The sequence below is a fragment of the Gouania willdenowi genome, chromosome 20 (assembly GCF_900634775.1).
Source record: "Gouania willdenowi chromosome 20, fGouWil2.1, whole genome shotgun sequence".
NCBI lineage: Eukaryota > Metazoa > Chordata > Actinopteri > Blenniiformes > Gobiesocidae > Gouania > Gouania willdenowi.
In genome coordinates, this window is record NC_041063.1 from 25,733,057 (window position 1) to 25,745,280 (window position 12,224).

Consider the following 12,224-nt stretch of genomic DNA (forward strand, 5'->3'; position numbering starts at 1 on the left):
CCCCTGATATCCTAAACCATTCATAGATAAATAACTTTAACATAGTTTGCTGAAAACTGATCACAAAAATATAATGTTAAGGTTTAATTTATTCAGACAACTGTTTTACAGGAAATGTACTTTGATCTACTTTGACATCAAAGCAATCAGCAGATACCTCTAAAGAAGACTGTCAGGAGATCAAAGTAAATTTTCCTGACAAACAGTTGTCTGAATAAACACTTTTTTTTCAGACAATTTACTTTGAAGTTTACTTTAAAAGTTCATTTCAAATTACATTTCCTGAAAACATTTTTACTTTTAAAGTACATTTCAAAGTACATTTTCTGAAGGTTTAGCCTAACCCTAACCCTGAAAAGTTGTCTAAATAAAATAAACCTTAACATATTATTCAAAATGAAGACAAAAATAACTTGCTGGAATTATTACGCGGAAGTCAAGGAAACATCAAAGTGATCAGCAGACTCCTCTAAAGATGACTGGCAGTTTACAGTCAAAACATGTCAGGAGATCAAAGTAAATTTTTTGAAAAGCAGTTGTGTGAATAAACAACTTTTTCAGGAAACGTACTTTGAAGTTTACTTGAAAATACATTTCAAAGTACATTTCCTGAAAAAAGTTGTCTGAATAAATTAAACCATAACATATTATATTACCATTGGTATACTTTTATGGTAGAAGTACTGCTGCGTATTGAATCAAGTGTTAACTTAAACACACACACACACACACAACTAGAGAGAGAGTGTGAGAGTTGAAGAACCACAGGGAAACCTTCTTGTGCTTTTTTTTTCCCATTGACTAGTTCTCTACATTAACACAGCTAATCTTTAAGCATTGATGTAGGTTTCTGCACCTACAACAAAGACTTGTAAAAGGAGGAGGTGGAGGTGACCCCCCCCCCCCCCCCCCCCCCCCACACACACACACACACACACCTTGAACCAAAGGAAATCTGTCTCCATAGACCTTCCATAGCTGCTCTATACAAGCTCGCCTGCCCCCGACGCACACACACGCACACACACACACACATCATGCTCCAGCTGAAGGTGTGTGTGGTCTGGTTTGTGTAGCATGTGCAGATTCTCTCTCTGATTATCTCAGCAGTGGACTTCCTCCTCCCGAGCGCGTCACCGGGGCAGGTGGGCGAGGGTCTAATGAGCTGCCTGTGTGACAGACTGTTGTACATACTGTGTAAAAAAATGGGAAAAAAACAACAACAAAAAAACAAACAATTGTCAAAAATAACCAGAGTAAAAAAAAAAAAAAAAAAAAGTACAACGAAAGCACAGTGTTCAAAACGCGGCCGTTTCTATATTTCAGCAGGGCCGCGTTTTGATGAGTCGCACTCTGTGTAGTTGTTTTATTGAATGTGTAGAAATCTTCACCTGTTTATGAATTATTAGGGTTTTTAGAGAATTATTTATGTCAAAAAGCTTTTTCCTTGGAGAAACGAAGATTCTTTTCTTATTACGTGATTGTACGTTTTCCTGGTTTAACGATGCTAATGTGAATAAATTACATTGGTAAAATGAGTTATCTCCTATTATTTTAATTTCTTTTTTAAAATAATTATCGACAGGGCCCCTAAAACCAGGAAAAAAGCAACTAAAAGTGACAAATAGGATAATATATAGGTATTAATAAAAGGTGTTATGAAAAAGATGTGCTTTCTGTCTTACATTGGAGATTATTATGGGATATTTCACATTTTTCAGTTACAAATAAATTTTCTGTTTTGATTACAGTGACCAGCATTCTTCACAATAATTTTTTTTATCCTCAGAAAGTCAATTACAATTGCAATTAATCACAATTACTGACCCTTAAATAAATAACCTAATAAAAGTTAACTTTCCTCTTGTGTTAGCTTTCTGTTAGCATCTCTTATGATAACTGGTCCTAAATCAGCTGTAAATCACATTAAAAACTAATATCTATCATCTAATTTATTTCATATCTATTCGTTACCTTGTTAGGCTTCATAATCAATGAAAATGTTGGTTTTTAATATTTTTGGTGTGGGCGTTTGAGGCGTTTTTGTGTCACAATATCCCTCGATTTCAATTTTTTTTAAATGGTAAAATGAAACATGTTTTAATAACTGTTAAGTACATACATGAGTGTAAAACTGTAACATGGCATTTTTTATAGAACTTTGATGGCACTGTAAACCCGAATGTTCAAAGTAATTAAATATATTAAGTAGTTTATACTCAAAGTTATAGTAACAGTTCTATTCACTTTTAAAAACTTTAACTAATGATTTTTGAGTAAATGGAACTATATTTGTTAAGTAAGCATAACTTAAAAACAACTTAAGTACAACTTAATAGAATTAAGTAATAATTACGTGCTAAGAATGATAAAGTCTTATTAATTCAAATAGGGATTATTAAAAAATAAACTTCAGTCAAATAGCACTTTAATTTCACTGTTTTTCACCTTTTAAGTTCTGGAATATTTTGACTTTTAAGTTAATAAACTTTTAACAATTAAAAAGTAAATTATCTGAACTCAATTACAATTTAAATATGCTTACGAAAGTGACAGAATTTTTAAAATTACAATTATAGTCACGCCATAATTGTAATTAATTATCAATTACATGATTACAATTAAACCTGAATGTTCAAAGTAATGAAGTAGTTTATATTCAAAGTTATAGAAAAAGTTCTACCAACTTAATTATGTTAAGTTGGTGTAACATGTTCTTCCTTTTTTTAGTAACTTTAATAATATTTGAGTAAATGGAACCGTATTTGTTTATAAGTAAGCATAACCTAAAAACAACTTAAGTACAGAATTAAGTAATAAAATAATGGTAAGAATGATAAAGTCCTGTTGTTTTTTTATTCATATAGCACTAATTTTTAAAGTACAAGTAAAAAAAAAAAATGGAGGTAATTCTCAATTCTTTTGAGTTCTGGTAACTTCTTTGGTTAAAAAAAAAAGTACATTTTCTGAACTCAATTACAATGAAATTATGATTACGACAGCAACAGTTTCTTTAAAACTACAATTGCAATCATAATTACCTCATAAGTGTAATTAATTATCAGTTATATTTAACCCCAGCCCTGTATTTGACTGATGTTGTTTTATTGTGAAGGAATTCATGGCTCCACCTGTGTGAGTGCGTCTTTCCTCCTCGGCCCAGTTGGCAAAATACTGACCATATATTCATGAGCTTAATCCCCCAACATGTGGCGACAAAAGAGAGGGGTTTTCAATTAGATCGCCCACTTTATCTTCTGTGAAGGGGTGAATTAAGGGGGGGGGTACCTTCACAAAACTTCCTTTAAAGCCCTTTAAAGGTGCTAAATTAGTCCTAACGTGTGTAATGCCTTGTCGTTGGAAGTCCTTTTGTCATTAATGAAGTAACAAACCACTTTATCAAGCGGGCTTTCACCCAGTTAATACCTCTCCATTGGATCTCATGGGACTATTACCCCCCCCACCCCCCCCGTTTGACTACGTCCATGGTGTCCGAGCAAAACGCGTGAAATTACCCCGAGGATTACTTTCAGATTACACGCACTGCCCTCCCTTCCACTTGTTCCTCATTTGTTTTACAGCTCTGTGGGTTCTACGGTTGTTAATCTAATCTGCGTCTACTCAGGATTAAAAGACGTGCTATCTCACAGTAAATCGCAAAAATCAATCAAAAATATTAATAATAATCACAGTATTTGAAAGTCCTTTGATTTAAAACAGTGTCTTTCAAATGTGGGTACGGTTCGTGTACCCCTAGGGCAGGGGTGTCAAACTCATTTGAATTCAGGGGCCAAACACGGACCAGTTTTAACTCAAGTGGGACGCAGATTATTGGTTGGGGAAAAAAAAAACCTCATTTAAAAGACATTGTGCCCTAGTTTTAAATATCAGTCCTTGCCAGATCTTCCAAAAAATTATTGATTTTATAATCAATTTTTGTGTAATTTAAAGGAATTTTGTGGAATTGCAAGATTTGGGAAAAATTTTGAGTTGAATAAAATTGAAAATTGAATCATTTTGACAATTTGCAATTAAAAATGACTGCATTCATGTGACGCAAACAAAGGAAAACTGCAAGCCCATAAAACATATTGTAGAATTTCAAATATCTACAACTGGATTATTTGGTATTTTACACAATAATTCATGTTTTCTGTCATCATACTGTCTCCTGAGGGGCCGAATTTGGTGCTCTAAAGGGCCGGTTTTGGCCCCCAGGCCTTGAGTTTGACACTTGTTGTAAAGAGTACTGATACTGTACAGCCTACTCAAGTAGAAGAACTGTTACTTGATTGAAATTGTCCACAAGTACAAACACGTCATATATAAAATACTCAAGTACAAGTAAAAAGTAGCTCAAATAAATAGTACTCATAGTAAAAGTTACTTTCACTGCCACGTTTGTTTTTGGTCATAAATCTTGGTACGCTTCCGTTGCGTACAGTAAACATCTCATGTATAAACTTAAAAAGGAAGAAACGTTATTTTCTACAAAGGGATCTGTATAAAATTATTTTTTTAAATTAAATAACACCAATAAATTCAATTAAAAATAAAATAAATGTTCACGCTCTAAGAATAGATACATTTATGAACTCTAAAATGGAGAAAATAACCAGCGTATCGCCAACATAAAAAAAAACCTCCGTATATCTTGAATCTCGATATATCGCCCAGCCCTAATCTGAACATAAACAGTTTTCAGGATTTGTGGCCCTCCTTAGACAGGCTGCGTTTCATTTTGGGCCCGCATGCCTCACGTTTAACACCCATTATTTCAAAGACTGTCCCTTTTTAGTGGTAAAGCTCGGTGGAGGGTGTGTTTCCCTCTGTGGATCAGATCATCTGAGGACTTTTTTTTCCTAATCTTATTGTGAATATAACTAATGAATAGCAAACCAATTTGTCCCTAATATTCGGGGAATGCTGGGGGGCGGGCGGCGCCCCGCTGGGTGGGAGGGTTTAAACTTTGGGTCCAGAAAATTGAAATGCTGTCTGTGGGATTATTTAGTGACACTTGGAGTGTGGAGGGTGTGGAGTAGAGGATCAGGCTTTTATTACACCAGTGATGATGATAATGAATGTTGATATGGGATTAAAGTCAGGTTTAGTAGATGGAAAACCCCTGGTCCAGGTGAATCCAGGTGTTCTGGAAAATGTTCCCCCCCATCATCATCATCATCATCATCATAAACCCTCGCAGCTCCTGGACTTGATTTGTTCCCTGATTTGGACTCGTTTATCCCACCACGTCCCTGCTGTAGAGAATAGACCCAATCAGTCCACACCAGGCTGGGCCGGTTCAGTCTCCACTCAGTGCCGTTAGAGGGGCTCTAAAAGGCGCTTTGATGAACGCAACCCCCACCTCCACATCCCCCCTACCCTCCTTCCTCATCCCAGGTCTGAAAGGGTCTGAATGGCGGATCAGGAGCTCTCGGATCAGCCCCTTAATTCCTCGTCTCTCCTGCTCTCATCCAATTAGCTCAGTGTATTAAGCGGTTTACCGTCTCATAACCGCCCTTTCAGCTCCAACAAGGGCGACACTTTGCAATGGGACCCGCTCTCCTTTTGACACCCTCTCCGGTGCTTGTATGTTCCGCCGTGCTTTGAATAACGTGCACAGAATGGGAGACTAATTCCCCCATCAAAGCCTACCTTGTCCATTGCTGGTCAAAACGACAAGCAATAAAGCTTAAGGCGACAATACAAAGAGACTCGTTCGACCCTATTAACTTAGCAGGGTCGAATTAATGCAAGGGACCTCATTTGACTGGGTTTACTTCACACTAAAGAGGACAAAACAGGAACTCACTTCTAGGGAACGTCATTCATTCATATCTGTTCCCCCTGATACCCTACTAATCCATTCATACACGGATAACTTTCATCATCGTTTACTGAAAACTGATCACAAAAATAATATGTTATGGTTTCATTTGTTCAGAAAACTGTTCTTCAGAAAATTTCATTTGATCTCCTGCCAGTCTTCTTCAAAGGCGTCTGCTGATCGTTTTGATGTTTCCTTGACTTAAGCGTAATAATTCAAGCAAATTCCTTTTGTCTTCTTTTTGAATATTATGTTAAGGTTTCATTTAATCAGAACAGTTTTTCAGGAAATTCACTTTGATCTCTTGACATTTTTCGACTGTCAACTGCCAGTCTTCTTCAGAGGCTTCTGCTGATCGCTTTCATGTCAAAGTAGATCAAAGTAAATTTCCTGAAAAACAGTTTTCTGAATAAATAAAACCTTAACATAATATTCAAAATGAATAATGAGAACTTGCTGGAATTATTATGTGGGAGTCAAGGAAATATCAAAGTGATCAGCAGATGCCTCTGAAGAAGACGGGCAGTTGACAGTCAAAACATGTCAGGAGATCAAAATAAATTACTCTGAAAACAGTCTGAATAATTACCATATTATTCAAAATGAAGAGAAAAAGAACCTGCTGGAATTCTTACGCAGAAGTTAAGGAAACATCAAAGCGATCAGCAGACGACTCTGAGGAAGACTGGCAGTTGACAGTCGAAACGTGTCCAAAGATCAAAGTCAATTTCCTAAAAAACTGTTTTCTGAATAAATTAAACCTTAACATATTATTCAAAAGGAAGAAAATAAAAACTTGCAGGAATTATTACACGGAAGTCAAGGAAACATCAAAGCAATCAGCAGACACCTCTAAAGAAGCTAACAAAGTGTAATATGAATAAAAAACATTATGATTTCATTGTTCACAAAGCACAAACTTTAATTTAACTAAGCTATGTTCATGATTTTACAGATTTTTTGTAAACTAACTGCATCAATGTTTTTTAGTGCATTATTTTTCTGTAATTAATTCATCGCAATTAACGCAATAAAGTCCCAACCCTAATAAATACCAAAGCTTGCGTGATTTGAGCGTATGTATGTTTGAATGTATGAACGGTTGATAAATGAGCGTTTGCAGCTCTCTGTGGTAGCAATGCTAACGCTAACCATCAGGGAATGTGTTAATATATACCATTGAATAAAGGAGGGAGAGAAACACTCCAACATAAGCTAAAGCATGTGATGGAGACTCAGTGGAGCTGATGTGATTTAATAAATATGGAAAGTTATGGGCAATAGGCTGAAAATGCATGGAGACGCTTTTCTCTCTTCCATCACATTACATTACATAAGGAATCATGGCTTTAAGTGTTCAGTCCCATTTAGGGCTGCCTTCACAAGTCGCAGGGGTTTGAAGTGATTTGTGAGCAGTGTTTATGGAAATGCGCGAACGCTGCAGGATGGAGTTAAAAAAAAAAAAAGAAGAAGAAAAGGAAAAACTACCTTCACTGTATTAACACAAAGCAGGAATCTCAGAGGAAAGTCACCCAGTGTTTCTCATGCACAGCTTTAAAACACAATTACAAAGATCTTATATTCTCTAACATGATGTGAAGGAAGTGATTTCCTGAGGTTTTTTACCGTAAAGTGACTCGTGCACCAAAAAAACCCCCACACAGTGACACAGCGTGATATCCAGGATTTAAAGTAGATTTCAAAATCCTGCTGAAAAAAAGAATAAATGCTCCATATGCATTGAAGTTAGTTTTCATTGTATTCAATATATACTATAATACAAAAAGCATTAGAAAATTAGCTGTTTAACACACATCCACTTTTAATTTAGTGCATCCTTTGCTTCAACTCTACTAAGAAGGCTTTGCACAATTTTGAGGAATTTTTTGTCCACATTTAAAAGTCAAACTCAATGTTTTCTTTACCGTTCTTTGTGCACTTGTGTGTGCCTTCATGTTGAAACAGGAAGTTAAATCTACAGAGAGAACGTTAATCATTAGGTAAAATGCCACATTGTTTCAAAATTACAGTAACTCAAAGCTTTACACATGAGAATAATGTTAAAACCACTATAAATATAGACACAGACGTCTCTGTGATTTTCTTTGTTTACGGTACAAATGAAATTAAACCAATAAATCCTTATAACTCTGCATTAATTATTATGCTGAGGCGAAAAGTACTAAAACCTCCCTTTTGTTATTCTGACAAATAAAAAGTACTGAAACCACCCCTTTTTTTGTTTTCAGAGGCAAAAAGTACAAAAACTTCCTTCCTTTTTTTTGTATACCAATGCAAAAAGTAATAAAACCTTTCCTTTTTTTAAATTCTGAGGCAAAAAGCACTAAAACCACTGTTGACACTCTCAGACAAGGTAAAAAATAAATAAAATAAACAAGATTTTATCTTACCTGACAGTGTGTATTTGAGTTTGTTTGGATGGTGGTGGAATCTCCGTCCGGTACCAGCTGGGCCTTGCTCCCCTCGTCTTTAAAACCATCGACGTAAGGACCATTTGAGGTGAGTAACCCAGGTTGAGAACCAGAGTCCCGCGTCCAGCGACGTCCCACCTCTGACACCAAACTGTTATGAAAAATCCCTGAGCATGTACAATGTCTGATAAAATAAAGTCAAATATGGACAAAAACATCTTTTGCACAGTTTATTTCAGCGCTAAATATACAGTATATTCTTGGTTTTCCTGTTCCTGTCCACATGGGATTAAACTGGGCTGAACTACACTTCCTGTTAAACAGCTTGGGTCTACAACAACATCAGCCCAAGGGCCAGAGTTTTGTAAGCACATTTTGGGCTCATCATGTGTACAATATACAGATTTATAAACTTTAATTTGTTTTGGGATTTAGATCATTATTTAAATAACTATAATTAATTTGTAGTAGGACAGTTGACTGATGGGAAAAAAGGGACGTGGTTAAATCAATCTGTACTTCCTCTTACCCCTGTTTGTTAACTGCAAATGTTATTTAATCGTTTTTCGCCTACTAACTCTGTTCACGATGGTAAACTGAAGTTGTTTCTTCTTTATGTTCTAAAAATAAATTAAACCGATCCATAACATCAATAGTTTTAATTTACTTCTCTTAAGCGTTTAATGGTTTAACCCACTTAACATTTTTTTTTTCCATCAGTTTCCTTTAGGTCATGATGCAATAATAACTAATAGTAAGTAAAAGAAGTAATAATAGAAATGTGTCTTTTTTAAGGTTAATTGACAAAAATTTCTCTTATAAATTTCCTGACTCAAAATTAAAAAAAATGCAAGTCATCGATTTCAAAATTCAAAACAGAAGTTGCTTTGATTTTGATTTCACCTCTACGTGTTTAAGGTCCTGTCTGATAAATAAATACTGTGGAGTTCAATAAAACAGCTTTTCGTGTCAGAAACGATGCTTAGTTGAAGCTGGAGGACGTTATTATAAACCATTAAAAACCAACACTTCTGTGCAGCGGTTGAAAACGCTGATCATTTGATCTAAAATAAACCATTAACTGAAAAGCCTGCAGAGATAAAACGTTTACCAAAGTAATATGAAGAGGAAACACCATGACGTATATAATTACACCCCTCCCCCCAGCTCACATAAAAAAACAACAGAAAACCAGATTTTCAAACAGTTTAGCATGTTTTTATTGAAGAATCGGTAGCAAAAGTGTTCAGATTGTTACGAAAATAAACAGGAAACACTATCATAAACATCCTGAACTTTCGGACAAAGTGGGCATAAAAAGATGGAGGTAAAACAAAGTGAAAGCTACAGGATGACGTCATTTAAACAGAGACGATCAGATGTTCAATACTGGGACAAAAGAGTGTGTGTGTGTGTGTGTGTGTGTGTGTGTGTGTGTGGCCGCCTCCTCCTTCTATGCCTGCATCCTCCTTTCTTTCTTCCATCCACCCATCTCACTCACGCTCGCCAGCTGGATGAATGGCGGTAATCAGAACAAGTGTCCGAACGCCGCGGGGCCCCCAGTGGTCTGAGCGACCCCCGGGTCACTATCATTGGCTAATTAGCGGCTTTTGGAGTCATTTTTACACATGTGGACTCAGCCACGGCCTCAGCGCGTGAAATAGATGGTCGTTTAGGTGTGATTGCGTCTCCTCTTTGCCATACAGAGGCAGGGTGATGAGGTCAAGTTACCAGTGTGTGTGTGTGTGTGTGTGTGTGTGTGTGTGTGTGTGATTGGGTTTTCAGCCTTGTAATAATGGGGGGAAAAAGACTTGGCATCAGAAAACATTATATTCAAGTCAAAAAGGACAAAAAAAAAACCAAAAATATATAATATGAATATCGATGGAGCAAAAACCTCCAGTTCTGAGTAACGATGTGTGTGTGCTGTTACTTTAAGGAGGAGAACGCCTGGAAGAGCTTGGCTAGGTTCACTTCCGAGTAGCTGCTGGTGACCAACGCTTTGTCGGGCACTTCCTTTAGCTTCTTGTACGCTTCCTTTTGCTTCTTCATCCAACCGACGTGCGCTGCAGAGGAAGGAAAGGAAAGAAAAGTTACTCTCACTGGAGTTCAGTAGAAGATGCCCCAAGCGTCAAATTACAATCGCTAAATATTCCTTTGATCCAGTGACACCAGGGGTGTCAAACTAGTTTTAGTCCAGGGGCCAAATACGGATCAGTTTATTTTAAGCGAGCAACACATTTTAGGCAGGAAAGTTAGTAATTTCAACATTATTGTGCTCTAGTTTGCACTTCTACGTATACATAAAATACAAAATATGTAAGAAACCGACCATATCACAGCAGTAAGTGATAAATATCAGTTGCAAACATATTTCTACTTTAAATTTCTTAGATTTTGTGACCAATTTCTATTTAATTAAGGGAAATATGTCATAATTTGAGGAAAAATTAAGGATTTTGTAAGAATTTTGAGTTATTTCAACAGTTTAACATTACAAATGAGATATAAGCCCTGAAAATACTGTGAGCACCTGCAAATATTTCATTTACACAATGATTCATGTTCGAATTGTTGCCATATTGAATCGTTGCTAAAACAAATTGTTAAAATAAATCTTTGCTAAATCGAATCGTTAAAACAAATTGTTGCTAAAACAAATTGTTGCAAAATCAATTCGTTGCTCAATCCAATCGTTAAACAAATCGTTAAACAAATCGTTAAATCGAATTGTTCCTAAATCGAATTGTTCCTAAATCGAATTGTTCCTAAATCGAATCGTTAAACAAATCTTTATGTGAATCATTGCTAAATCAAATCATTGCTAAATCAAATTGTTGCTAAATCAAATTGTTGCTAAATCAAATTGTTGCTAAATCAAATTGTTGCTAAATCGAATCGTTGCTAAATCGAATTGTTGCTGAACCAATTTGTTGCTATATCCAATCGTTACTCAAACAAATCAAATGAATCGTCGCTAAAACAAATTGTTACTAAACAAATCGTCGCTGATAGGAATCGTTAAAACTAATCATTACTAAATGGAATCGTTGCTAAAAAGAATCGTTAAAACTAATCGTTACTAAAAAGAAACTTTAAAACTAATTGTTACTAAATAGTTACTAAAAAGAATCGTTAAAACTAATCGTTACTAAAAAGAAACTTTAAAACTAATTGTTACTAAATAGTTACTAAAAAGAATCGTTAAAACTAATCGTTACTAAAAAGAATCTTTAAAACTAATTGTTACTAAATAGTTACTAAAAAGAATCGTTAAAACTAATCGTTACTAAAAAGAATCTTTAAAACTAATTGTTACTAAATGAATTGTTGCTAAAAAGAATCGTTAAAACTAATCGTTACTAAATAAATTGTTGCTAAAAAGAATCGTTAAAACTAATCGTTACTAAATAAATTGTTGCTAAAAAGAATTGTTAAAACTTATCGTTACTAAATAAATTGTTGCTAAAAAGAATAGTTACACCTCTAGTCAGATTAAAGCCAAACTTGTGTTTTATTGCAGATAAAAACGTACGACATTCTTATCCACATGTGAGACCTTTACTTTAAGACGTGAGAGTGGAGTGCCATCACGATCACGTATAAATGGACCAATGGGTCGATGTGAACGTCTAAACACAGAGGATCATAGCATCGATGGCGTAGTCAATATCTGGTCCCCGTTATCTCCTCAGGTGGCCTGTAATGGGCCCAGACAGAAAACTCTAGAGATGATGTCTTGGTGGCCAGAGACACTAAACCCTCACCGTATCAAGTGTAGATGAAGTATGAAGAAACCAAGTAATGACACGCTATCAGAACAAAGAGGCTGTAACACAGAGATGATGGAAGCCAACGCCGGTGGAGACGACACGACATAAATCTATTCTTTAATGCGTTCTGCGATGATAGCTTTGTTTCCATTAGAAACTAAAACCCTCGGAGGATCAAAGACAGAAGGTCTG

General features: G+C 35.7%; 1 protein-coding gene across 6 annotated transcripts in view; it reads right to left on the reverse strand.

The window, feature by feature from the left end:
- Positions 1 to 9,572: 9,572 nt before the first annotated feature.
- Positions 9,573 to 12,224, reverse strand: part of pola1 (polymerase (DNA directed), alpha 1) — a 92,303-nt gene continuing 89,651 nt past the window's right edge. For 5 of the 6 annotated variants that reach the window (XM_028434164.1, XM_028434163.1, XM_028434162.1 and 2 more), the window contains one exon: positions 10,189 to 10,325. In XM_028434164.1, coding sequence (XP_028289965.1) covers positions 10,189 to 10,325 — 137 coding nt within the window. Of the gene's footprint in view, positions 10,326 to 12,224 lie in introns of all 6 variants that reach the window. The other variant, XM_028434159.1, reaches the window with a different exon arrangement.